The following is a 27,590-nucleotide window of genomic DNA, read 5'->3' on the forward strand; positions in this document are numbered from 1 at the left end:
TCTGAGGCTGAAGGGGTCCCAACACAGAACTAGTGACTAACTATGCATTTTGAAATATCACTTTAGATGAAATCTAGAGTCTATCCTTTCATGCTGTGAAATAATCATAAGTAGTGTTGACCAGCTTCTTTATTGTTGGCCTACAAGCTTGTGTGGACAGAAATGTGCTGTTTTGAAAGAGCCCAGGGTGACCTTCCATCTGAAAGCTGGCCCTGTGGAGCAAAACCCAACACACGTGACTGTATGCATAGCGTATTCTCACACAGTACAATTCAAAACTCTTCAGTCCAGTTCTGTGTTGAATTTCTTCTACGTGTTGTATGCCAGTGTCCGGCATACATGTCATACTGTGTTGTTTGACTAATTATGTTTGGTTTTGGTTTTGTTTTGTTTTTTTAACTTGGACAACTGCCATCCAGTTTTATTGTTGAACCCTGTTATGTGAAAAATAGAATTATATTTGAAATGGCTTATTAGCAGGCCTTTTTTTGCTACTAACTCATTTTAATTCTATTGTACAAGACTAATTGGCTTTCATCTCTTCTGTTGAAGTTTCAATGCATGTTCTTCTGAGCTTTTTAGATTAACTGGCACAAACTTGTTTTTAAAATGGTTGTTTTCATTTTAAAATTGACACTCAAGTTAAAGCATGTTAAGCTTTTCCCCATACTAGTTTGACAGTGCAATTGCAGTATTCCCCAACAGATTTTTTTTTTTTCTTTTTAAACTTGCTAACTTCATAGCAGTAGAAAAATGACCTTTGTGAGCGTCTTGAAGTATTTAATCTTAATTGTGTGGCCTTTTTGTGAAGAAAATGCTTGCCTATGAGGATAGTCCAAATGGCACTGTCCATTAGGACTACTTCATGGAATTAAGAGCTACAGGTGGTGGTTTAAGCCTAGGGATAATGCTGTAAATGTTCATTGCTTGAAATTTAAACATACTACTTATCAGGTGGCAAACAAAAAAGTTGAAACAAAACTCAAGAACAAGTTGTTCCAAAACCATAAAACAGTTGTTTTCCCTGACTTGACTGGTTGGCCTAGAGGTGATCTTGAAAGAAGGAAAGACAAACTATGGCTGGCCGGTAGTTAAGATGAATATTCTTGATCTGTCAGAAGCAATCTGAGTAAATATAACCTATACATTAGGTTATGGCTTCAGAAAGATCCAATTGGAATACTGTTAAGAAACAAGTAAGTTCAATTTCTCAGATGTTGCATGACTGACTTGACTCAAAAACTAGAGGTGGTAGATGCAGATGTCTGCCAATATATAATTGGATTGTTATTCATAACAGTCCTTAAGCTTGCAAAGCACTATACAAGTAAATTCACAGTTGCAGATTAATCACATATAATGGGCTTTGAGCATGCAAGTTTTTAATGTCTTTATTAACACCAACTTACTGCCATACCTCTGCTCTTTCTTAATTAGTTAATTTTGGGTAGTATATGAGCATGCTGCTCTGAACCCTTATACAATGAGAATAATGCCTTCTTTTACAATCACTGTACTTCCTGTGGGCAACCCAAGAAGCTCCATCTTCAAGCCCTGTCTAGAACTTGCTTGTGTGGGGTTGGGAGAGAGACAAAGCGTTTTGTGCTGCACGACTTGTCTTGCTGTCAGAGTAACAACATTCATGTTGTATAAGGGGATCTACCTGTGCAATTTAACTTGGTTCTTTTACTATATTTTTCTTCTCTTTATCCTATTTCCTTTCAATTTCTGTTCTTAAACTGCACCCAAGATGCCTTTGCAGCTTCTCCTGGGGAAGCCCCTGCAGCAGCTGAAGGGGCAGCAGCACCAGCTACCCCAACCCCCGTAGCAGCAGCTCTTGATGCATGTTCAGGAAATGGTGGGTTTTATGTCGTTAGATAGTCTCTTGTTTTGCTGTTTTTTGTTGTTTTTTTTTTTTTTTTTTGTTTAAACTACATGGCAGTGTGTTTTTCTGAAATTTTCATAGTGTTTGCAGTTGGTCAAAACAAACCTTAGACTGAAGAGCATGCTTAATAAAACTGCCTGTTTCCAAGTCCCAGTTACTTTGTACTTATTTGGTAGTGCTAATAAACAGTTCCGTCAGTGCTGAGTTTTGTAAGCAGTAACCTGCTAAACTGGCTATTCTTTTGTCATATTTCTGTCTTTTTTGGGCCTTGTCAAACAGCCCTTGAAAGTTCTCCCCTTTAGTAACTAGACTGCTCAGCCTTTCAGATGGTCTTTATTTTAGAAAAACATAAGTAACATGTCTGGATAAGTAAACTAGATGTTAGAGCGACCTCCTCTGTGTGTGTGCGTGCGTGTATTTGCAGTATGTGCATTGCCTGTAGTTGCTTTGTTCTTGACTTCCTCCCTCACTGATCCTAAATATGCATACACATATATTTCCCCTCTCCTTTTTACAAGACCCCTTTGCCCCATCCGAAGGTAGTGCAGAGGCTGCTCCTGAGCTGGACCTCTTTGCTATGAAGCCAACAGAGACTGCTGTTCCTGTAGTTACCCCTACAACTAGTGCAGCCACTCCAGTTCCTGCAACAACTCCTTCTCCAGCTGCTGCTGTTGCTGCTGCTGCTACTGCTACTACAGCTACTGCCACTACCACTACTGCCACCACTTCTGCTACCGCCACCACCTCCGCTCCTCCTGCTCTAGATATCTTTGGTGGTAATTTTGTTTTTAACTCTTTGATTCTGATGGATTGATCTGTCAGGAGTACAGAACAAACAAACCCTTGTTGCATGCATGATGTGTGCTAGGCTTTCAAGCCAGAGAGCCTATTATCTCCAAATACTCTCTGTAAAACCTGAAAGTTCTGCTTTCAGTCCTGCCTTTCAAAAATTAGTTAAAGATGTGTTGTGTTCTTGGCCTTAGATTTATTTGAGTCTGTTCCTGATGTACCTGCAGCGCCTAAACCAGATGCTACTCCTAGCATAGATCTCTTTGGTACAGGTAAAGAGAGAATTCTTCCAATATTCTGCTTTGATGCTGTGTTATGGTGTAAACTGACTTGGGTGATACTTACTTCTTGTTTTTTCTTTCATTTCTGGAAGATGCTTTTTCATCTCCACCACATGGAGCTTCGCCTGTGCCTGAGAGCTCTCTCACTGCTGACCTCTTATCTGGTGAGTGCTTGTTTTCACAGGCTATCCTACAGGCTTCCCGGGCTGCTATTTTTTTTCCAAGAGTAAAAAAAAAAAAAAAAAAAAAAAAAAAAAAACAAAAAAACAAACAACAACCAAAACCAACCAAACAACCAAAACCATACTTACTGCCAATTTACATCTTTAAGCTGGAATACTAAGTTGTGGGTTTGATGCTTTGGTCACAAGATCTGCAGTTGCTGAAGGTGCAAACCATGAAGTGGCTGGCACTGAAGTTGAGTAAGTAATGGGGTGGTTGAAAGAGTAAATCCTCCTCTAAGCATAAGAAAATTCTTAATAAGCAAAGCTTTCTTTAAAGTACTGTGATTTTCAGTTGCTGTGTGAGAAATGTAACGCTTTCTGTTTGCAGTTCAGAAGACTGTTACCTGAATTTACCAACCCTGCCATTCTAACTGTTGGAGCCCACGTTTCTTTGAAATATTTAGCTATCATTGTTGCCTTGCTGATACTAAATATTATTTATCCTATGCTTACTGCAGTGGATGCATTTGCAGCCCCCTCTCCTCTACCCACTGCCTCTCCAGCAAAGGTGGATTCTTCAGGTGTGATTGACCTATTTGGTGGTGGGTATTTTTCTTTTCTCACCACTTCAGAGTTTAATCACTTCATTTCAATTACCTTTGCACTTTGCTAAAGCTGCGGATTTCCCCTTCTCACATCTTTTCTGTGTAGCACTGTGGCTAAGACTAGCACGTCCAGTTTTTGGTATTGCACAATAACAAACTGCAACTAAGCTGTCAGTATGGTCATTCTGTTGTCATGACACTTGCCATTCTGTCTTCAGTCAATGCATGTATGGCTCTTCCTCAGAGGTTCAATGAAAGCCTGTTTTGCTTTTTTTCTTTGCAACTCTCCATGGTCATGTTGTTTTCTCAGTTGTGTTTCTCAGAGCCGCTGAAGTGTTGAGGGTGACATGTCTCAAACTGGGTATCTGCATTGAAGGATCTTTGCTGGATTTGACAAGGTGGAAATTGGGATGGGCACAACCAACTCTAGGAGTGTTGTAGAAAGGAATGTTGCTTAGAAGTCGTGAATTTTCAAACGTCAGTGAAATACTCCTCTAAAAAGACTAAATATGAGTCAGTAGGTTCTGTCTGGAGTTACTCCAAACTCTCATTTGGTGCATTCATCTCCAAGGGTCTTAACCCTCTCATTTAGAATGCTGTGGTTTGTGGGGGTTTCCTGAGAAGAGGCCCAACTAAAAGATTTCTTTCAAGTGCTGGTTTGTTGCACCTCCTTTTTTCCACCTGAACTTTGCGTTCATGTTACTGCTTTGCAATAAAGATGGCCAACACTTTCATTTTCTTCTTCTGGTGAATGAACTGCTTATCCTTTTGTCATCTTTTGTTTACAGTAAGTGATGAATTGATGCGTTTAATATTGAACTCTTCACCTTTTCTTGATGCTTTCTGGAATTCCCTTTAGATGCTTTTGGAAGTAGTGCTTCTGAACCCCAGCCCGCAACCCAGGCTGCTTCTAGTTCCTCAGCTTCTGCAGACCTACTAGCTGGTAATAAAGAACTTCTAAAAACTTCTTATTTTAAAACAAAACTAAGAAATGGTCTTTGAAATCTTTTACGTTCCTTGGGTGTAAGTGGACTTTTGCAGTGAAATAAAATACTTGTTCACGAGATTTCGTAGTATTTTAGTTGTCTTAAATTAAAAATGGGGTGATTTGTAATGGCAGCACTATAGTGAAGTACATATTAACTTCCTAGATTATCTTCTTCCCATGCTCTTCGCTTTCCTACCTCCTACAGAAGCCTTATTTTTCTGTACTGTTCACTGAATAGGAGTGTATGCATAAAGTTTCTTTGACTGTAGCAGTACTTTAGTTAAGCAGTCTTGCAGGCTATGCTACTTGTTCCTCGCTGCTAATTCATCTTCACTGCTTGGTTGATTTAATTGAGGCAGGTTACACTCTTAAATGTTAGGAGCTTGAATGAATAAGTTGGTAGCAGTCTTGCATTTAACCAAGGAGACTGGGGTGAGGTGAGAGTGCTTTTCTGAGCTCAAGGGCATAGAAGTGATACGAGACTCTCTCCTTATATGGGGTGAGTTGAGGTCTCTGCTAGTGCTGAATGTGGCAACACTGTCACACCCTATTTCAAAGGCTGAAAAACTGTATTATTGTAGTCTGCATCCTATGGATAAGGAGCTTCAGCTGAATTCTGTTTGTACCATTCTCCAAAATTCATGCTATAACATGTATTTTAGTGGCTATACTGACTGTGCTAAACACTTGTGACTCCTCCCCATCCCAGTTTGAAGTTGAACAAGATCCCAGCATGTCTTCCTCAGGTTTAAAGGAAACTAATGCACTTCTGGTTTAAGGAAGACTTGGCTTACTTTCCCCCATGTTTCTGAAAGCTGAATTTGTCAGTAAAATTGGTGGGTAGGTTATCCTGCATGAACTTCAAAGGTGATTGTTAGCTTCATGTTTTACCTTTGTTGCTTTAATTTTGAGCCAGAGTGATGGTCTGCCTTTTATGCAACTGCTGACCACTCTAGCTATGGTGGGTCCTGATGTCTGTATGTCTGAAGGTCTCTCATGCCAACTTACACTATATTAGAAGTCCAACCCTGTGTATATTTTGCCTCTATATGCTCATGAGAGGTCCTTCATTTTGAGGAATACATAAGGTAAGTGAAATACTGAGATATGTAATCTGCTCTAAGTGCAGAAGAGGACACATTTTCTAGTACCTGCTCTAAGTGTGGGCATCGCCTAGTTATGCTGCAAGAAGGTGGAAGTAGTTTAGATAATAATGTGTGTGTCTCTTCTCAGTTGGTAACAGTGCTGGCAAGTCACCTACTTAAAGTGGGACATAATGTGTAAATGCATGCTGAAGCTTTAGTACAGGCAGCTTCAGGATTTTAAGGTAGAAGGCCATCTTTTGTTTTAATATTACTTCAATAGATCTTTGTATTAGTGAATCTACGGGTAGCTTAGGACTGTAGATCAGGCTTTAGCTAGTCGATTCCGAAACATAGCAGGCATTTGCAGTTATGTCTGTTGTTGGGGACTGGGTGCAAAGATGTCACACAGAAGCTAATTCTGCTTCTGCAAACATTACAGTACAAAATATTCTGTGTCCTGTATTTGTAACTAAGCTTAAATTCCAGTAGGAATTTTGCTCCAGATGGCTTAAATTTCAGCAGTGTGCTCTCTGAATCTGATGAGTCATATTAAATCAAAACTTAAATTGTAAAAGGGATGTTATGTTTAAATGCTCAAGCAGACCTGAAGCAGTTGGGGTGAATAGATGATTTTTGTTTTGTTTTGTTTTGTTTTTTTTGTTTATTTTTCCTTTGAACATACATGCAAAAGGGCTTCCAGTAAATTTGAATCTATTTTTTTGGCAGATAGTCTGTAAACATCACAGCATATTGCTAAGCATTTGATCACCCTAAATAATGGCAGATGTATAGCCTGCAGTGTAATCAAGTTTTAAATTTAAGAGTGTCCAGAATTCATATGGTGGCTGAAGGCTTGTCCTTCATGGTTTATGAGTGTTTGGTTGTACTAAGTGTTTATATGCATAGTATCATGATTATACTTACAATGCATCGTCTTCAGCGTTCTGCTGTCAAATAAGTTTTTAGTCTCTTCTTGGCTCACTGGAAAATACGGTAGAATTTTTTTCATACTCTTTTAAGCCTCTCAGCAGATAAGACTGGAACTATGCTGATAAATAAGATAGTCTTGCAATTTTCCCTTCTACATCTTTCTATTCAATTAAACTATGTGCGTATGTATCCCAGTATGTACTCTAATAGCATGTTCTTATAAGAAATCTTACTTGAATATGTAAGTAAAAGCAACAGCAAAATCAGGCAGCTGATGATGTCCAGATAGCACATTGTTCAGTTGCTGCTGTTTCTGCCCTCATTCCAGGTCTTGTGCAAGCCCTAGACAACTAGGAACTTAATCTGTTAAAGCATTTTTATGGCTTCTGTGCCTGGTCTTGCTGTTAAATTGCACAAGGCTAAATGCTATGGAATTAGGACCAATCAACATGCAAACATCACCTGAAGCGGGGAGAACTCTCTTCTGTAGCTGGAGAAACAGGCACTTTATGGGGCTTTGTAAAAGCTTACGTAACTTTCTAAACAGAATCTTATAAATGGATATTAAGTCATGCCCTGGTGACAAGCTCCTTGTTCTCACTCAGGAAGCAAAAAGGATCTAACAGAGCACAGGATCTTTAGATGGCTCCAGTGCTTTAGGAGTTGCTGCAGTCCACTGCCTTTGTCATCCTTGTATCTTGTCAACCTGCTTCTGGTCTGATTCTTTGGAGATTAGTACTTTTTTGCAGATGGTTGAATGTGTGGAGCTTTGCCTTGAGACAGGTGATGAACTAGAACAGATCTTGTATGTAAGGATTAGGGGACAGGCCAGCATCGGTGATGTTTTAGCAGGTGTCTGCTGTGGACCACATGATCACAAAGAGGTGGTAGAGGAAGCCTTTCTTAGGCAGCTGGAGGAAGCCTCTTTATCACAGGCTTTGGCACTCATGGGCAACTTTAACCACCATAGTATTTGCTGGAAGGGCAATAGGGAATATGACTGGGCACAGGTAGTCTAGGGGACTTCTGGAATGTGTTAGAGAATCTCTTGAGATGGGTGATCAAGACGTACCAGAGTGAGTTCAGTGGAGGCCACTGAGATGATGACTGGTGCACCTGACATATGAGGAGAGGGTGAGAACTGGGTCCATTCAGCCTCAAGAAGAGAAGGCAAAAGGGGGGCCTTAGACACCTGGTCCAGTGAGGTACCTAAGGTACCTCACTGGAGGATACAGAGAAGACTAGCCAGGTGGTTCTTGGAGATGCACAGCAATAGGAAAAAAGGCAATGTGGGTGGGAAATTCCCATTAAATACTGGAATTTTTTACCATGAGGATGGTCAGATATGAAAACAGGTCACCTAGAGAGGCAGTGAAATCTCTCATTTTGGAGGTGTCAAGAGAAATCTCTGGGCAACCTGTTTTGATTAGACTGGCTTTGAGCAGGGTGTTGGGCTGGCTGGACTCCAGAGGTCCCTTCCAACCTAAATTATCCTGTGACAAATCTGCTTCAAGAACAGATCTTGGAGAGCTGAGGGCAGATCTCTGATCCCAGTGCGTTTGTCCAGAATCAGAGTTTGCACGTGCAAGCATGTGACTTGCTGTGAGTGAGAGTTTGGGTGATAAAGACTTCTTGGTGCCAGAACCCTAAATTAGGTCTCATAAACATGGGGAAGCTCACACATGCTTTTGAAATGCTCTTCAGCCTGCAGAAAGCAGGCTGCTCTGTTTCCCTGGCTCCAGCCAGTGCCCTTGGTCGGTAGCATCTGAAGGGACCAGTTTAAGTTATGATGTGTTTTCAGCCATTGCCTGCAATCTGGCAAGCTCCAGCTGAAGGATATAATCTATGAGGTGTTTCTAATCAGGTTGTGTTTGCCTGGACCTGTAGTGCATACTCAGGTTTGCTGTCCTCTCCCAGCTGTGTCTGGGGCCAGTGTATTTGTTCATACAAGCCAGGCATTCCACAACTAAAGTCTGCCTGCTGGTGGTACAGCAAGTTGCTGGCCTGGTGCCCAAGACCCAGTGATGGCACACCACTCTCATTGCCCTACTGTGGGTTTTGGTTTGAATACAATTAGTTACTGCTAACTCAGTTCTCTTCTAAAATATGCAACTGATGTGTAAATAATTCTGATGCTTGCATCAAGTGTGTCTGTATAAATTTCTCCTACTCTTTCAACGTTTATTAAGTGTTTGGTGTTTAAGTCTTTGTTCTCTGAGAAGGTAGTTTTTGGGGAGAGTGTCTGAGATCTCACAGTAACATTTGATATAATTGATGCTCACAATTTGAGCACAAGCTCTTTGTTGAGCTCTAACCCATTTCGTAGTTAAATGTCCGGCAGATGCTTGATTTCATAGCTGGGAGATGTGCTGTTGTCACTGTCTGTAAGATATCTGCATAATGTGCCGTAACCAATATACCCTGTGACCATGAAAAACAGTTTGGATAAAAAAGTGGTTAGAAAATATGCAGAATTTTCTTTATTTTTCTGCTTTTAAAAAGCTGACTTCCCCACTGAACTGATAACTAAAAAAAGCTAAAGAAAGAAGAAGAAAGGAATTAGTTGGCTGCTTAAACAAGAGTGGTACAAACTATCTCAATAAAAAGACAAAGTAGTGATTAGGTTTTAATGTAAATAGGTGATCTCTTTTAAATTGATAAGTTGTATTTGGTAGTTGATGTCAACAATGTGACTGTTGGAGTAGCATACTTAATTTTTCAGATTTCACCCACATGAAAAGATCTGTATTTGCTTCAGATGAGAATAGGACTTAAAATGGTCTCTACAAATTTGCAAAAATTGTCTAAAGGAGAAATTTCCAATGAGTAAATGTTCAAGCTTCTGTCCGTAAGCAACTATTAGCTAGACAAATAAGGACAGTTGACTGTAAGGCAGGATGTACCCTGAAAAGAGACTGAAGGCAGTGGTAGAGCACTGGCTTGTCAATGTCTTGTGCTCAGCTGTGGCAAAACAATATGCTTCCTATTCTGATACAGGAAAAAGTAGTACAGCCTGCAGGTTGTGCAGAGTGCTCTTCCTGCTGTATTTGCATAGTTGCAGTTGGAGCACTGAGCTCAGATCTGATCCTGTATGTGCAGGGGCAGCTGAGAAAAAACAAGGGTGAGAGACTGAAGATGTGGTATAGAGGTCTTGGACTTCACTGTCAAGAAGAGATTGAATAAGAGGAATGGCTTGTAGATTTAAGAGAATTGAGAAAGTGTCATATGTCTGGTCTCATTTTGACAGAGTCTTTGCATATTTAATCAGTTTCCAGAGTCTGTAGATAATACAAATTAGCTTAAATTGCAAGGGAGATCAAATTATATAGAGGGCAAGGGAGGGACTTTAGGAATAGTCAAGCATGGGAGTGCATTGCTTGTAGGTTGGAGAACCTCCATGATTAAAGTTAATGTGTATATATTATAAACAGTATACTTGTATAAATAAGTCCTACTCATGGAGATTCTCTAGACTACAAGCAGTTCCCTTGTAGATGCTGTTGATCCTGCTTTGGCATGGAGGGGGACACACAATAGTGTTGACAAGAGAGACCAGGATGTTTTAGGATGATGAGACTAAACTGAATTAGTAAAATGTTGCCTTCTGAATTGAGATTCCAAAGTAGTTGATGGGTGATCATATGCTTTTCTCAAGCTAGTCCTGTTTCTCTTTTTTCTGAACTAATTCTTGTTTGTTGTATTCTGCCTGAGATATTACTTACCTAGAATGATAGTGTGTAGTACAGGAAAAAATTATGTTCTCTACTTTGTTGGTCTGCCTCTGCAGAGATCTAAATAACAAACATTAAATTTTTTATTGGTCACTCTCACAAAATCTTAAATTTCCTGGGCCATACTTGGCATACCAAGGAGGTTTGTGTGATACTGAGTTATTTACAGTGGTATAGTAAGAATTGTCTCTATCATTCTGCCTTCTATAGATTGAGCTTTTGTTAAACACAGCCCAGCAAGACTGATTCTAATGTCCACACCTCTTATGTGTTTTTTTCAAGGCTTTGGAGGTTCTTTTATTGCTCCCTCTCCATCACCGTCCCCAGTCACTCCAGCTCAAACCAGTTTACTACAGCCTAACTTTGATGCAGCTTTTGGGACAACAGCTCCAACGACTGGCAGTTCGTTTGATGCATCAGGTGAGCCACAGGGTTTCTTCCTGTGAATTTTCTAATGTGTTTTATGTGTCAGTTGAGTTAATGACACCATATTTAGGCTCTGTATACAAGCAGTATCAGTGATTTCCCTGTTCCTTCTCTACTGGAAGAACTCAGGGTGGTGTTTAGGCTGGTGTGTGCCCAAGAGCTCTCTGTACCCATTTATTACTCTACCATGTCCGTAAAAAACAAACTAGTGTGAATGTCATCCTTGCATGAGCTTGATTGCATGAATCAGGAGTTATGCAAGAAAAACACTGTTCTGTAAATCAAGTATATAGGCAAGTCTTCTCATTGCTGAAGCTGTTCTTGAGCTTGCATGGCAGCTGAAGGTACACAAAATGGAGACTGAGGTAGTGTTCTTTGCCTGACTATAAGCTTAAATTTTCATCATTGCTGTCATTTTGTTTGTATCTCTTCCATTCTATATTTTCCATGCTGGGTCCTTGCTACAAACTTAAAATTGGTGAGTTCTGCAACTGTACAAGAAAAAAAGGTTGAAGTAGTACTGCTGCTTGGTTAATTGGTTGCTTGCCAGTGCACATGCTTACCCTTTCCTGTTGACTTAACGCTAGCATGTACCTCAAATACAGATCAGAAGATAGAATGCTGACATGAGATGCACCAGGTGGTTTGACTTCAAGAGATCTAAAAAATGAGCTTCTGAGTTAGATGACTGGACTAAAGACACTAGCTCTGTCAGTGTGGATGGTTCTGGTTCCTTCTGATCTCATAAGATATTAGTAGGATTTCCTGAATCCCTGCTGCTTGCAAGTGAACAGTAACATCTTGAGACTTTCAATCCTGTTGCCATAAGATGTCAAGGTATAAGACTGCCTTTGCCATCGTAATTCTGACTGGTGTTTGCTGCAAGATGTTAATTTTAAAACCCTTTAATATCTCCTGACAAACGTGTGTGCATCTGACATCTCTCTAAGGATGGCTGTAAGAAAAATAGTGTCATGTGGAAGTGATGCTGTATCTATGTAGATTCAACACTTAAATTAAAGGCCTTCTGGGCATGTCCTCTCATATTAGTTCGCATCAATATAGCTCTTTCAGGATTACTGTACATTCAGTGTCCTCTAAAACAACATGCATGCCCTTGTTGGCATTATTTTTAATGTCAAACAGTGTTTTGGTAAGACTTGTGATGTGGTTGTCTGTACTATATTTGTTGGAGCAACAGCAAAGTGGCAGGTAATGTTTTTGTTACTACAGCTGCTATTCTAACCCACTTTCCTTTCACTTCCAGTGTTTGATGGCTTAGGTGATCTTCTTATGCCAACTATGGTTCCTTCTGGTCAGTCTGTAGCACCTTCAGCCACAGCCACAGTCACTGCTTCAGCAGCAAGCAAAGGCCTCGGGAGTGATCTTGATTCATCTCTTGCAAACTTAGTAGGCAGTAAGTGACAAATTTTGGTTTTAAGTTGTGTGGCATACAGCTGGGTACTTCCATGCAGCCAAGTACCTCTCTATTTTAGCTTGCTTCAATGTCCTCCTGTTTCCCTGGGAGATTTGGGATGCTATAGGCAAGAATAAGGCCTGATTCAGATAGCTGGTAGTCTGGGTTCGTAACTTGTCCCTCTTTGTGCCCAGGATCTGAGTCAGTGGGATCTGTTTGGTAGGTATGATTTGTAACGTGTGAACGTCCCAGGTGCATTCAGGAGCACATCAGACTCCTAATGGATGTGCCCATGTATGATAACAGATGGAAAGGTGAAAGTTGTCCAAAGCATCTGACAGCACTGTGGAATTTAAGCAGAAAAGCTGGTGGACACAAATAGCTGAATTCTTACTTAATGTGGTGAGGAGTAACAGTGGGGCGAGGAGTGCACAACAGCCAAGAACAGACCTTCTCTGACAGTGAACTTTCTAAAACATGTTCTTGAAATGCTAAACTAAAAAATGTTCTCTTTTCTGTAGCAGGAAAAGGGCTAGAGCCTTTCTAACTAGAGATCAGTAGCTTCAGTCCTGCAAAAAACTTAACAGAGGCCCACCTAGGCTAAGGTGTAATACTACTGAAGTTGTTCTTTGGAGAATTGTATAAATGGAATACTTTTAGTATGTGAAAAGACACCACAGCAAAGATATGACTGGTCTTATGATGCATACTCTTCTGTCAGGTGTGTGTGAAATATACCATTCTTAGAAGTCAGTAGGACTCTTAATCACTTGAAACCTCTTCTGCAAGTCTTTTGGTATATCCAAGTTTGGGGGAGAAAATCAAACTTAACAATTTGTGATTTACAGGACTTGTACTGGTCATGTGAAAGAATATTCTTTAAAACTTAGCTTCAAACTTCTTCCAAAGAGTAATTAAGGAAATTACTTGGATTTCCCATGTATTATAGAGCAGATAAAACAGTGCACAACTTCCAGGTAACATTCAGATGTATATGTATTTGAAAAATAGCTTTTTTACTTCCATGCATATAATGAGGAACAGAAACCAGTGTTGTCATTTGTGGTAGATAGTTTGTGCTCTTAACTAACTTCGCGTTTTGTAGACCTAAATATATTGTTACTTTGGTTTGCTTATGGAGCAAAAATGGCTTCCTCAAGTATTTAAGACCACTGCAGGGTTTGTCAAAAGTTTGTCCTGAAGAAGGGGTAGATGTGTTCAGTCCTCTGATGCTGTCTAAATGAAGACAGCAAAAACTGTATTACTCTGTATAATCCCATGTGCAGTGAAACATCAGCTGTTACTTTGACATGCTTTAATTTAATAAACATATAACGGGTTTTTTTTTTATTATTCTTTCTTACAATTTTCAGATCTTGGAATTTCTGGTACCACTTCAAAAAAGTAAGTTCAACTTTGTTTAAAAAAAAAAAAATAATTCCAACTGCTGTTATAGTCTTACATCTATTTCAGTGTTATTAAGAATCAATTGGTTATATGCCCCCTCCCCCCAAAAAAATCAGTTCAGAGAAGTTCTGAAAGAATTATTCTATTCCATACATATTCACTGAATAACTAAGGTTAAATGTTCCTGGCAGAGCTTTTAAACTTGCTGGCTTTAATTTGAGTCTTAGATTTTTATTTTTTTTTTTTTCTGTAAATTACTGCCTTCATATTGGATAGCTGATTTTCAACCAACTTAAAATGAACAAATAGTCTGGATAATAAATTACATAGCTCCCCTCAGTAATCTAGGCTAATATGTAATAGTTTTGTTATCTTTTTACAGACGCTGGGTGTGCTTATTGTGTAGGCATTGGAATACTTGTAAAATAGAAAAGAAGTTCATTCCATACAGTGAAAAGCTTCTTTTTGCGAGAGGAAATATTTACAGCATTGCATTTATTTTCGAGTGTACTTTCTTAATCTGACTGATTTCTTACTTCTATGCTGAGTCTTCTCTTGTATGCAAGACCAGTTTATGATGTGTGTACTTTAAAACGTTTTGTGCATCTGTGGAGGTGATAGGAGTGATGTGTATAAACACATCAGGAGGTTTACTCCAAAACTTAGTTTCCTTCAATCTACTTCATTCAAATGGTGTGTCTTATTCTGGATAGAGCAGTCTCTAAAAAAACCTGGTTTTACAACAGCCCTTTTTCTTCTATGAATGATTTGTTTCTCTTGTATCTATCAACTTTTTTCAGAACTGAATGCTTTCCTCCTTCAGCTGTCTGAGCAAGATTTCCAGCAATGAAATGACCTTTCAAAGACTTCTAGCAGGCAGCTCTACTGCCTGTCCCCAGTAAAATAGACAGTAGCAGTCCCTCTTCCTACTTTGCAAGGGTATATGCAATAATACATTACCTTCAGTCAATACTAAGTAAAACTTCTCTTTAATTCTCACCACAAAGGCCATAACCATGTAACTGACTTCAGTGTAGAGTGTATTGGTGTCTACTGCTAACAAACATTTGAAACTGAGTGGTAGAAAAGTGTATCTTTCTGTTAATAACTTAGACTGCATACACCATAAACTAATGTAGCTGCAAGCCTAATGTTAATGTATACTGCAGTTGGTTTTCATTTTTACTGTAAGGGTATGTAGATAGTAGCTCTCTCTCTCTCCCTCTCTATTAGGGGAGACCTTCAGTGGAACGCTGGAGAGAAAAAGTTGACAGGAGGAGCCAACTGGCAGCCAAAAGTAGCACCTGCAACATGGTCGACTGGTGGTGTCCCAAGTGGTCCATTGGTAGGTGGTTAATCCATTGACACCACTGGTGTTGAAACCTCAGTATTTTATGAGGCTGTGGAAGCATACATGTAGGCACTGCTCCTGTCTACTTCAGCTGAAGAGTTTGCTTCTGTATAAATTACATGATTGTTTCAAGTCACATTTTTAAGACCAGACTTACAACTGGCATAAATCATTGAGTTCAGGTCAGTGAAAATACACTAGCGTATGTATGGAGATGTTACTCTACATGTACACTTAGTATCTGTTGATGTTTCCAAGTGTGTGGAAGTGCGTTTCCAAGCCATTACAGGTCTTGCCAGCACCAGGCCCAGGTCCATTGCCCAAAAGACAGTGGTATTGATCCAAAGCTGAAGTATTGGAAGGAGAGAAAATAAACAGGTTTTTCTCAAGCTTTCCTGAATGGAGTAGATCAAAAGACTATGCAGTAGTATTCATACTGATCAGGTGATTGATGTTAGATTAGAAGTTGGTACCTTGTTTAGTAGAGCAAAGCAGTCTGCTGGAAAAGTTCATGTTGCCCTGTAAAATGTATCAGAAGGCACTAACTTTGAGAAGCGGGTTGAATTGAGCTAAAAATCTAAATTTGGCACGAGAGCAACTTGACCATGAGTAAGTCACAAGAGTAATCTGAAGAGGGGTCATACCTCATCTCATCAGAGTTGCACAGGGCATAAAACAGCCTCCATTTGAAAGAAGTTGGGTTGGGAAGGGAAGGCCTGTCAAGGGGAAGCATGACCAGTTCAGTTCCCTGTTGCCACAGACAGATGTTAATGTGACTCTTAAGCATGTTCCAGCTTATTCCTTAACCTTATGGAAGATACAGGAATTGCTGGAACTTGGTACTTCATTGAATGTGTTAGTTGTAACATCAACTTTTTTCTTGATAGAAAGGCTGGGCAATACTGTACCATGTAAGTGAATTTTTTTTTTTTGATCTCTTATTATACATACTAAACACGAAGATACTAACACCTCATCTGCACTACAGTTATTGCCACTAGCTAGAAGCTACCTAACACAGCTGCTGTTGGACTGTCTGTCCAGCAAACAATTCTCAGGCAGTGTGTTGAATATGGTTGTAGTAATTAACCATTTCTGTGTTGTAAGCTTGAAAATAATGGCTTCAAACTGTCTTTGCTTTAGTTGGATGTGAACTACCTGAAATTTATAACTTCTGTAAAATGAGCAGGATCTTGTAGTGGTTTTACCATCTGGTAAGTAACTAGCCTTTCTGGAAAGCTAGGTTGTTTTGATAGTTTCATGAAAAATGGGTGCTATGTATATTTCTTCAAAACCATACACTTAGTTATTTTTTGTGTGATGAGTTGACCATGGCTGGACCTCAGGTGCCCACCAAAGCCCCTCTGTCACTCCCTTTCTCAACTGGACAGGGGAGAGAAAATATAATGAAAGGCTTATGGGTTGAGATAGGGACAGAGAGGTCACTCAGCAGTTACCATCATGAGCAACACAGACTCGACTTGGGGAAATTAGGTTAATTTATTATCAATCAAATAAGTAGGATAATGAGAAATAAAACCAAATCATAAGAGCATATTCCCCCCCACCTTTCCCTTCTTCTTGGGTTTAACTTCACTCACAATTTTCTCTACCTCCTCCCCTGCAGCAGGGGGGATGGGGGATGGGGAATGGGGGTTACAGTCAGTTCATCACACACTGTCTCTGCTGCTCCGTCCTCGTTAGTGGGAGGACTCCTCACAGTCTTCCCCTGCTCCAGTGTGGGGTCCCTTGCACATGGGAGACAGTCCTCCATGAACTTCTCCAGCATGTGTCCTTCTCACGGGCTTCAGCTCTTCACAAACTTCTCCATAGTGGGTCCCTTCCACGGGGTGCAGTCCTTCAGGAACAGACTGCTCCAGTGTGGGTCCCCACGGGGCCACAGCTCCTGCCAGCAAACCTGCTCCAGCGTGGGCTCCTCTCTCCATGGGGCCACAGGTCCTGCCAGGAGCCTGCTCCAGTGTGGGCTTCCCACGGGGTCACAGCCTCCTTCGGGGTCACAGCCTCCTTGGGGCACATCCACCTGCTCTGGTGTGAGGTCCTCCACGGGCTGCAGGTGGAGATCTGCTCCACCGATAACCTCCATGGGCTGCAGGGGAACCTCTGCTCCAGCACCTGGAGCACCTCCTCCCCCTCCTTCTTCACTGCCCTGGGTGTCTGCAGAGTTGCTTCTCTCATGTATTCTCACTCCTCCCTCCAGCTGCAATTGCTCAGGTTTTTTTTCCCCCCCTTTCCCTGAATGTGTAATTCCAGAGGTGCTACCACCATCACTGATGGGCTTGGCCTTGGCCAGCAGCAGGTTCATTTTGGAGCCACCTGGCACTGGCTCTGTCAGACATAGGGGAAGCTTCTGGCAGCTTCTCACAGAAGCCACCCCTGTAGCCCACCCCCTACCAAAACCTAGCCACATAAACCCAGATTTTGAAACCAAAGAAAAACAGATCTGCAGAAGTAAATTTGGAGACCAAAACGAACCTTTCTTTCATGTCATTGTTGAACCACTTAAGTTTTGGTCACTTCTTCCCTTCCTTGTGACCTTTCACCTTCTGGATTAAAATCAGAATTTCTTGAAAGCCCATTCCCTTGAGTGAGCCTAGTGCTTTGAGGCAAAAGCAGATTCGGTTTGTGTGGCCATTATCTTGGCATCTGTCTAAGTGGATTTTGAGCTACTCTGTGTTCCTGTGGCTGCAGTCAGATCACTGCATCTGATGTCATTAGTCTGTGCCTTTCCGTTCCTTGTTTTCCACACCTGAGTGTCCAGGTGTTGGATTTAGTTTGGGGACAGCTGTACTGCTGGTACAGTACAGCTTTCAATTGAAATGCTCCACAGAAAACTTTCAGACTGAAAAAGAGGTTCATAATTAGTCAGAAACTGTAGGGTATTTGCTGATTAATGAATCTGGAATAGGTTATCTTGACTTGTCTCTAGTTTCCTACGAAACTGGCGTATTTTAGGCTGGAAGCAAGGATCCACCAAAGGCCCTAAATGCAGCATTCACGGACGTGGACTATGCAGTGAGTAATTTCTGCATATCTCCAGAGATACACTGTGTGTTGAACTGAAAGTGTGCTAGCTGCCCTCCACGTGCAGTGGGGTATAACTGATTCGGGGTGGGTGGTAAGGATGTGGAGGCTCAGGCATGACCCTGCAGCTTCTGTAACAGCTTGATAAGTTGTGCCAGTATATTTAGGCTGTGTGATAGCAGTAAATGAGATTCCTGAAAATCCTACTACCATTTTTAAAGCGCTTCCTTGGATGGTTCCTGCCTCTCTTCAGAGTTGTTAATAATTTGGATTGTATATACTTCTCTGAAAAGGAGAGACTCGTATGCTTTCAAGACCATAAGGAGACTGTGAATGGGAAGTTTCAGACAAGTAAATGAAAAGGGGTGGTGTGTAGGTTCTGCTAGATAAGTGGGGTGGCCTTGTTCAGAGATGCTGTTGTGCTGTATATCCAGTCAGACTGCTAAAGTAACAGTTCTCTCTTCCTGAATCCTGGTAAAAGATCACCTTTTTTTTTCCCTTGTGTTATTTGAATGAAAATCATAACAAGCTAAGCACATGAATGAAGAGCATAACACGATGAACTAAACTCTCCTTAGTAAAGTATGTAATGGTTGTGATTGTCGCTTAAGTGTGTGAACTTATTCTTTAATTTAAATCTCACTGCATAAAAATACTTTTTTTTTTTCAGTTGGAAATTAATTATGGCAGTTACTTCCCTTAACTTTACAACCTGCTTAAGCTTTTACTAAAATACAGTGCTACAAATGCTGTAGTGTGTTGACTGTCAGTTATGAAATTGGGATGCTGTCTTGCATTGTGTAGAAGGAAGAGGAAAGTACATATCATCTTTGGCCTATTTTGAGTTGTATTCAGTAAGTGGACTTCATTCATGGAGCGAATGGTGTCTGTCACCCTTGCTTTCTTGCAAAAAAGCAAGCTGAGCATCAGCGTAAGGACTCACTCAACTCTCATTCTTTTGAAGCATTGTGGCTTTGGGATTAGGTATTATCTGATACATAATAGTCCTACTTTCCAGAACAACTTTGAGAATTCTGGAGACTCCTTGTGGTTTCCAGATAGTTGGTGTAGCAGAGATTCCTGCTTTTTTTTTTTTTTTTTTTTTTTTTTAATTAATTTTCAGACGGGAGCCGTTCCTCCAGCAAGTGCTGTTCCTGCCACAGGAGGTACTCCACCTGTCCCACAGCCAGGAGCAGCATTTGGGATGGTGAGTCTCTCTTGATACACTGCTCTCCCTTCTTCACCCAAAGCCCTACTCACAGTGTGTTAATTTGCAGCCCCCAGCAGGCACGGGCGTACCTATGATGCCCCAGCAGCCAGTTATGTACGGGCAGCCTATGATGAGGCCACCATTTGGAGCTGCCACTGGCCCTGGTGTACAGGTAAATGTTGCTGCTAGAGCGTTCAATTGCTCTTCATTTCTCTAGAAAGTAGCTAGTGTGTATGCATTACCTCAGTTCAATTCTAGCTGTAAGTCTGTAAATGAGACGGTGGGTTTTTTTTTAAAGTATCAGCTGTCTGACTTGCAGCAGAACACATGAACCACCTTGATTTTTTTTCAATTTCTTTGGACGAGACCAGTGGAACAGGTTTGAAAAATTTCCTACAGCTAACTACATCCAAGACTTGGTTTGGGGGGATATTTGAATAAAGCTCAAAGTGGAGCTCATGAGCATTTCTATTCTGTTCAGAGCTTGTAGAAATTTACTACACCTGCACTCAGCATCCCTCCCAGCTCACAAAGAGATTTCTCAGAAGACCAACCATCTGCTTATGAACAAATTAAGGTCTTCAGTTCTTGGATGAGAGCTGTTTCTCAGTAAATACAACTTTATCTGTTTCAGGCTGGTAGCTTGCTTGGTTTCTTTCACGGCAAAACAACTGCATTCATGTGTGAATTACCATAGTGTATGTAACATTGGAGTGCTTAGAACATACACTTTTCACAGCAGCGTGCAAATTTAAATACTGTGGAGTGAAATTTTACTTCTAACTTACATTAAGATAGAGGAATGCAAATGAACAATCTTAATCTACAGTCATTGTATTGTTTTGTAAGTGGGAGACGCATGACACTGCTTCATTTTTCATGTTTTTAAACTATATTTACCAAGTCTGACTTTGTGACAGTCAAATATTTAGACGTAGAGGGGACATGGGTTTGGCCACCTAAAATCAAAGCAAACATATTCTTTATTCTATACTAATTAAAAATAACCGGGAGACATTGTGTCACAAGTTACTGGTTGCCATGGAGATGAGTCTTTTCTTTAATATGATGAAAAAAATTCTAATGGAGTAGTTAATGAAGAAGTAGATTGAGTAAATGGAGACATGCCATGGTTCCTGTTGAACGGGGTGGTATCAGCTGCTTCTCATAGTTTCCTAAGAATTCTTCTTAACTTGAAGCTAATAAGTTTGGAAGTGCAGCACTCTGTGCCTCAAAGCTACTGGGTGATGCAACATAAATCCTGAAACAGGTATTAGGACATTTTTTCAAAGTAGAGTTTGGTTTGTAATAACTCTGAAAAGAAAAGGGCCCTTCCAAAGTAGAAGCAAGGAATGACTTAGCTGTAGTATTTTGCTTCTTTTTAAGTCAGAAGTCCCTCTTGTCTTTCAGATAGGGTGAGAGATGGAAGTTGATGCTGCAGCTCTAAAATTTGACTTGTAACACTTCAAACCAAGCCACCTCCGTTTTTTGCAAATATTAAGCAATGAACCTGTAGTTAACCACAGTTTTGAAGTAGGGAACCACATTCCTGTTCAAGTTTTTCTGGGTTTTCTGTGTAGAAATGGGAAGAACTTGAATCTGCTCAAAGTGATAAGGTAGGTTGTAGGTATTAGAGCTCTGCATCTTATATATAGCTTCTTGGTCTTGCTTTTCCTCCCACCTTAAATGATCTCTACACTTACATTATCAAGAATAGTATTATGGAAAACACAATTTTTTTTCTGGGAGAAAGGTAGTCATCAAGATGCCAGGGCTACATATTAAATACTTCTAGTCCCCTGCGTAAGGTAGGGATGGGGAGGAGTAAGGACAGGATAGGAGTATCACTTGGCTCACTAGTGAAGAGAGTTGCATGGAACTTGAAAAACTGACATGTTTTGTGGAATGACTGATGATTTTTATACCTACCAGAGGAGGAGCAGAGTATAATATAGTCACTTTGAACTCTTATTTGCAGTACCAATGTAGAACAACTTGTATTTAAATGCCAGTTGCCAGGATTTTCAGACTTACTCTGCAGCATGCACTCTGCTTTTTCTGCACCTTGGTGTTTAACATCTAACATTTGCTTAATTTCTGTCTGGGTTGATGATCCTAACAGTTGTCTCTTACAGGGAGAGAGTGATTTGATGCTACTTTGATTAGAATATGCGGTGTCTATAGCCTTATCCATTAAACCAGCCAAACATCGTTAACCCTGTACTAAGGATAGAGTCTAGATAATGCTTGAGCAAAATGGCAACACGCTGAACTTGCAGGAAAATGAGAACTTTGTATGCTTGCAATGTGCTTATGTGAGAACCAGCTATATCTGCCTAATGCTTGTGTATCCTTGTCTGCTTTGTTTTTTTTCTGCCTCCTGGCTGGCGTCCATTAGCTTTCTCCAAGCCCAACTCCTGCTACTCAGAGTCCCAAGAAACCTCCAACAAAGGACCCATTAGCGGATCTTAACATCAAGGATTTCTTGTAAATGATAAGGTATTCTGTGATTGCCTGCCTAAGCATGTTACGCTGTGGTATGTGTCTGGCACACAGATGTTGATTAGACCAGTAGATTGAATATGACTGATAAAACTGTAGTTGTGGATAGGTAGAAACATGCACAGATTATATGGTGATTTAAACAGTAAACCAAATTCTCTGTCCACACTTAATTTTAGCCTGAAAGCTTGACTTTTGACTACTTCTTGTTTCCAGAAGTGACTGCTAGGAGAAGTTATCTTAAATCCATAACTTCCACTTTTGCCTTATTTCCATTCAGTCAAAGGGTTTATGGTTTTGTTCTGTTTTGTGGGTTTTGTTTTGTTTTCATGAAATTAACACTGAAACAAATAGAATCATAACAGGCTACAAATACTGAGGGCAAAACAGTGCTGAAGAAGCTTGTTCCAGTCTTGTGGGTGTGGAAACAGATTTGGTATCATAGGTGTGAAGGGATCAAAAGAGGAAAAACTTATGTATCCTGATCATCAAGAGGAGGTTGTTTGCATCTCTTAACTGCTGCCAGCTAACGTTCTTCCTGACCATACAATTTTTCAAGGCACTGCTTTTCTGAATGCTAAGGCATGAGGTCTGAGCAGTGCTGTGTAGAACAACAGTGGGGAAGAACAGAGGAGTAAATAAAAAGAAAAAATGGAGGAGAAGCAAAAAATCAGTATTGCAGAATGGAAGGAAAAAAAGACAAAAACATTACTGTGAGTGTTTTGGAGAAGGATGTGAAGAGGCCCAAGCGGAAACATCAGATTGAATTGAACAGTTAAGCCAATTAAAAAATAATAATGCAGAAGTAAGGTAGGAGCTTTATAATTAAGGCTAGAATAATTTTCCAGGTGAGGAGAAGACAGTCATTACACATCTTCAGAGCTTTCTTCAGACATCCCTTTTTCTTCGTATAGCTTAATTCTAAGACTTGTTCTAAGCCCCCTCTGCACTGGAGTTAGCAGCAGTGGATGGGATTAGGCTGTTCTTAGCAAGCACCACCCAGTCCCACTTCCCCCTTCTCACAATTCCAGCCCCCAGGAGGTGTACCTGGCACTCGGAGGAGATGGCCAGGAGTGGAGATGCACCTTCATTGCTGGGACTCGCGCTTTCAACTTGGGGTTCTAGTAGGCAGATTTGTAACTGTGTGTGGGAAGGCTGCTGCTTCATTACAAACTGATAACTCCTTTGAGGTGTGATGAGCAGACTGGGTGCTCCTTCTAGAATGTGCTTTATCTAACTCATCATTGCAGTTCTCATCTAATGCTTTTCTATATTCACAGCTGCAGTTTTTCTGACTGGATGATAAAAACGTGAGTTTGGAGTCTACAAACAGATGCTCAGAGTTTCAAAGTGAGCCACCAGTACCAAACCCAGCGCTTACTCAGACTTTCTCTTCCTCCTGAAACGTGTAGCACAGCTGTGAAAGTGAACATTAGGAATGTGTACTACCTTAGCTGTTATCCCTACTCTCTCAAAATTTGTGTACTTGGGTTATTTGTGTTTTACGATTTAAACAATGGATGTATGTTTCTGATGCCTTCTAGTGCTTTTCTGAACCTATCCGACAGGGGCAGATTATGCAGCTGTTGTTTGGTGAGCCATTTGGAGCGATGTCTGTGGTTTTTGAAGGTTTCAATGTATATAACTTTTTGAGGACACCTAAAATTTCCCTAGGACTCAGTTTCTCCTTTATCTGTTACAAAACATAGTGTGATAATACCAGATAGTAAGGAAAATACTTAGGAAATTGTGTGGAATACATGTTTTGTTTTGGTTTGGTTTTTTTTCCAATCACAGGAATCTCAATTGTCGTGAAAAAAGGTTTTATTTTTGTGGCACTGTATATGTTAAGATAATTTAAAGTAATATAAAAGTAAACTTCCATAACAAATACTTTTTCGATGATTTACCAAGAATGAAAAATCATATCTGAAAGAATACCATATTTATTGCTGGTTTTATTTTTAAATCCATTTTAATTATTTAAGTTTTTGCCTTTAAAATTGGCATATTTATTATTTCTTGCAAAATGCACTGAAAATAAGTAAAGGGTCAGTTTCTCTCCATGTAGTTGGAAAAAGCAACCATAGTTGTGCTGGCATTAAGGGACTTCATATACGAGAGCACTCTTTGGTATATCTGTAGTCAAAACATTACAAATGATGTTACTCATCTCTGTTCAGTTCTTACGTACATCTCTTAATTTAGTGCTTACCTGTGTATGCCTTAGGCTAGTGTTTTCTCCATTGCACCGAATGCTCTGTGAGTAGCTTTTGTACTATTGGTGATTAGATTTAATTCTGATCCAGAGATCCATGCCCTTTACTGTACATACTGTGTTTCTTTAATTTTTATTTGTTCTCATACTGTTTCTGCTGATGGCTTGGCGTAAGATCTTGACTCTTCAGTGAGGTCACTGTTGATCAGTGTTACAAGTGGCTTGGCAGTTCTCTGTAAAAAAAATATTGGGTTGGAAAGATATTCACCTAAAGTCTTTCAAATGAACTATTTAATCAATGTATGGTACCATTAAAAGTGGTTGTATCTGAATTTGCTGTGGGGATAACATACACCGTAATGGGAAAGTTCTATAAAAAGCTAATTTCAAAATGGCTCTTCTTTGTATTTCAGTTAAAAAAAAAAAAAAAACACAACAACAACAACAAAAAAAAACAACAAAACAAAACAAAAAAAAAAAAAAAAACAAACCCCCAGTGCATGTGTGCCCTCTGAGATGCAATAAACACCTTGATCAAAGTACATATCTTGTTGCCAGTTTCATGATCATTGAGATGTTGAGTACAATAATACGAAAGGGGAAAAATGGATATAGGCCCTGACACTGATTGCTGAGTCTGCTGCACATGGTAACAACCTTTGCTGATCTTTGAGCAGTACAGGAGAGATCCATACAAAGTCAGACTGAGCACAAAGCAACAAGTAATGCAGGGACAGGAGAATTCATTAGTTTGACCTATAACACCTCCAAAAGCTTAATTAAAGCTCTTCATCTCCTTAAACTAGAACAGTATTAGAACAGGGAAAGTTTATAATACTGGTCCTGACTTATTTCTTTTGAGGTATCATTCAGCAGCTTATTGAGAGCTAGCACAGCTACGATGCTGCAGGAATTGCTTGTGCTGTGGTTTGTCTTATGGCAGGATGGACGGAGGAGAAAACATTTCATACAGTTTAGTACATTCAAGTCTTTCTGATATGAAGTGATTAACTAGAGACCTCCTTGATTTAGCAACAAAATGAAGTGATGAAGCAGTACTGAATGGCATAGGGCTGCTTCAAAGTACTTTGAAGCAGAACAACAGAACACTGAAAAGACTCAGTCACGCTCTGGTAAGGTTTGAATCTTGAGTTGGATTTCAAAGACATTTCCAAGTTGTACAACCAGTAGAGGAGTGCCATTCCTTAAGAGGGCTTTTGATTATTCTTTTTTTTTTTTTTTTAATTGCTATGATGTTGGTATTCTGAATCTATCAAGTTTAGCCTTGGAAAAGCTGATTTTTATATTTCAGCTCTGTTGAGTCTGGGTGTTCTGGATTAGAAATCTGTAAGGCTCAGCAAATTGCTGTGTTTTCTCACTATTTGAGCATGAAGACCTGAACAGGGTCAGTAACTGCACACCCAGAAGGCCTCACCTTGGTTTTGCCCATCCTTCCTATGTGCTATGGGTTGCCAAATGCAGGGAGCGCTAGACTGCTTACCACCACGTTGTGCACGTCTTCACAAAGGAAGGACAGCATTTTCAGAGGATAGTCATAACCAAACGTGAATATAGGCAGACTGGTTCAATAGCGTCTCATTCAAATTATGATGATGAACTCACTGAACTGTAAATTAATGTTTGCAATGTTGTATGTTTTGAGGGGCCAAACCTCAGTGTGAGGGCTTTTTCTTTGCTGGGTACACGCCGCTGCCATGCAGTAATTGCCTTTCTGTGTCAGCTTCATCCATGTCCACAACCCTTGGTCCTTGTTCTTGTTAGTCTTCTATAGATCTCATGGCCGACAGCTCTGTGCAATCCTGCGGGATGTGTGGCATTTGATATCCTGTGAGGAAACAGAAGCCTGGACAGAAAGCAAACTTGGTGGAAGAGCAAGAAGCTTATGCATTGTGCGAAGTAAAACCTGTGTATTTTCCCCAGAATGCAGACTAAGACTAAACAAAAGGAACTCTTGTTCTCCCCATCACAAAGGGATTATAAAATATGGCTTGCAAGAAAAATAAGTGGTTTTCTTCTGGCCTGCGGACAAGAACGTGTTCTTGTTATCATCCGAGTTTCATCATCCAGGCATGAATGCATCTGTGTCCTGCTATGACTAACCACTTCTCAGTACAAGCTGTAGAGAAGAGTGGGTGGGAGGAGGGATTCCATTTGTGGGAAGAAGAAACTCTCTTCTTTCCCTGCATTCTTCATGAGGGGCGGACAGGTTTCGGACAGCTGATATGTCCCTTACTCAAGCTCTTTCTGTTCTCTGTGCTGGCTTCTTTAGAAGCTGGCACTTCTGGCCACATGAGACTTAGGTAGCTCCCCCTTAAGCCTCGAGTGCCTTAGGAAATGGTAAATACCTGGAGAGCATGAACTCAGCTTACTGAGATTTGAACAAAAGAGCCAAACTTAATCCTCAGAACTGATTCATTTTTTTGAATATTTGGGGTTAGCAGTGTCTCCAAATCCTCTTCCCCATTCATCATTAATTTTAATGTTTTTTTTGAGATCTTTAGTTCTGTTTTATAATGTAAGCCTTTCAAAATGTACTGTAACTTGAGTCGAGGGCTTCTGGATTGATGCTGATGTTTCCCCAGGTGAAGACTGAAGTGTCTTGTAAGATCCAGGGACCACCTTAGCATTTCAGGCTGGTTGCAAAATCAGGCTGCCACTGGAATGTCCATTCTTAAGATCTAGTAAAGCAACTGCAAGGGCTAGAGACTTGCCTTAAAACCAAGCAGGAAAGTCTAGAGCAAAAACTGTAGCTGGTGGAGAGGAGGGCAAGATTTGTTTTGTAAATGCATTTGAGACTTGATAATATGAGGGGCTACTTACTGGTGGGTGACAGTGTTCATGAAAAGTCCAGTCATAACAGCTGACATAGTTTTGCTTTGTGGCATGGATCTTTGCTCCTGCATTTCCTTTCTCATCTCTTGCCCCAGAGTAAGAGCTGCTGGCTCAGGCAGCTTATTCTACATGGGGAAAAAAAAAAGTCCAAGTAACTCCTAATACCTGGAAAAGCCAAATGGAACTTCCTCTGGTAGAAGTAGGGGCAGTGACATGAAGATGATACACCAAGTTAGTGATCCAGCTCTTCTAGAACATGAAATATATCAGAAATGTTATTAAAAAGATAAACCCTTTTTTTCCATGTATTGTATATTGCTAGTGCTGTGAGCAGTGTGGGAAGTGGCAGACGCTGAGTGGTAATGAGGGGATGAAATAAGAATTTCAGAGATGGGATTACAGGAGGAGAGAGGCTGTACATATTTTAAAGCAGACAGCACTGCCATTTTTTCTGTTCCAGATCTTGGCTCCTAAAGCTTCACCACCTCTTCCCTTTCCCTTAACTAAACTCTGCAAATGATGTGGGTAGAAAAAGCCTGATACTTGTTCTTTTGACCAAGACATCTCTGAATATAATTATAGGTGTAAGAATAGTTGCCTTTGGGAGTTAGCAAAGATGGTAGAGAAGAAGCAGAAACAAGTGAAGAAACATGTATGTGGGTGTGACATCTGCTGCAAGGACTAAGGAGACCAAACCTCTCCTCAG

At 40.4% G+C, this 27,590-nt stretch overlaps 1 protein-coding gene across 13 annotated transcripts in view; it reads left to right on the forward strand.

The window, feature by feature from the left end:
- The window catches only part of SNAP91 (synaptosome associated protein 91), a 74,577-nt gene extending 50,002 nt beyond the window's left edge, over positions 1-24,575 (forward strand). For 4 of the 13 annotated variants that reach the window (XM_042803124.1, XM_042803123.1, XM_042803125.1 and 1 more), the window contains exons 17-30: positions 1,751-1,858; positions 2,404-2,661; positions 2,869-2,946; positions 3,048-3,119; positions 3,638-3,721; positions 4,584-4,667; positions 10,741-10,878; positions 12,152-12,301; positions 13,675-13,705; positions 14,942-15,053; positions 19,225-19,308; positions 19,379-19,483; positions 21,710-21,810; positions 23,094-23,206. In XM_042803124.1, the coding sequence (XP_042659058.1) occupies positions 1,751-1,858; positions 2,404-2,661; positions 2,869-2,946; positions 3,048-3,119; positions 3,638-3,721; positions 4,584-4,667; positions 10,741-10,878; positions 12,152-12,301; positions 13,675-13,705; positions 14,942-15,053; positions 19,225-19,308; positions 19,379-19,483; positions 21,710-21,802 (1,397 nt within the window). In that variant the 3' untranslated portion in view covers positions 21,803-21,810; positions 23,094-23,206. Of the gene's footprint in view, positions 1-1,750; positions 1,859-2,403; positions 2,662-2,868; positions 2,947-3,047; positions 3,120-3,637; positions 3,722-4,583; positions 4,668-10,740; positions 10,879-12,151; positions 12,302-13,674; positions 13,706-14,941; positions 15,054-19,224; positions 19,309-19,378; positions 19,484-21,709; positions 21,811-23,093 lie in introns of all 13 variants that reach the window. The other 9 variants (XM_042803126.1, XM_042803127.1, XM_042803128.1 and 6 more) reach the window with 9 other exon arrangements.
- The last annotated feature ends 3,015 nt before the right edge of the window (positions 24,576-27,590 follow it).

Source organism: Tyto alba, unplaced genomic scaffold, assembly GCF_018691265.1.
Source record: "Tyto alba isolate M040663 unplaced genomic scaffold, T.alba_DEE_v4.0 Super-Scaffold_40, whole genome shotgun sequence".
Classification (NCBI taxonomy): domain Eukaryota; kingdom Metazoa; phylum Chordata; class Aves; order Strigiformes; family Tytonidae; genus Tyto; species Tyto alba.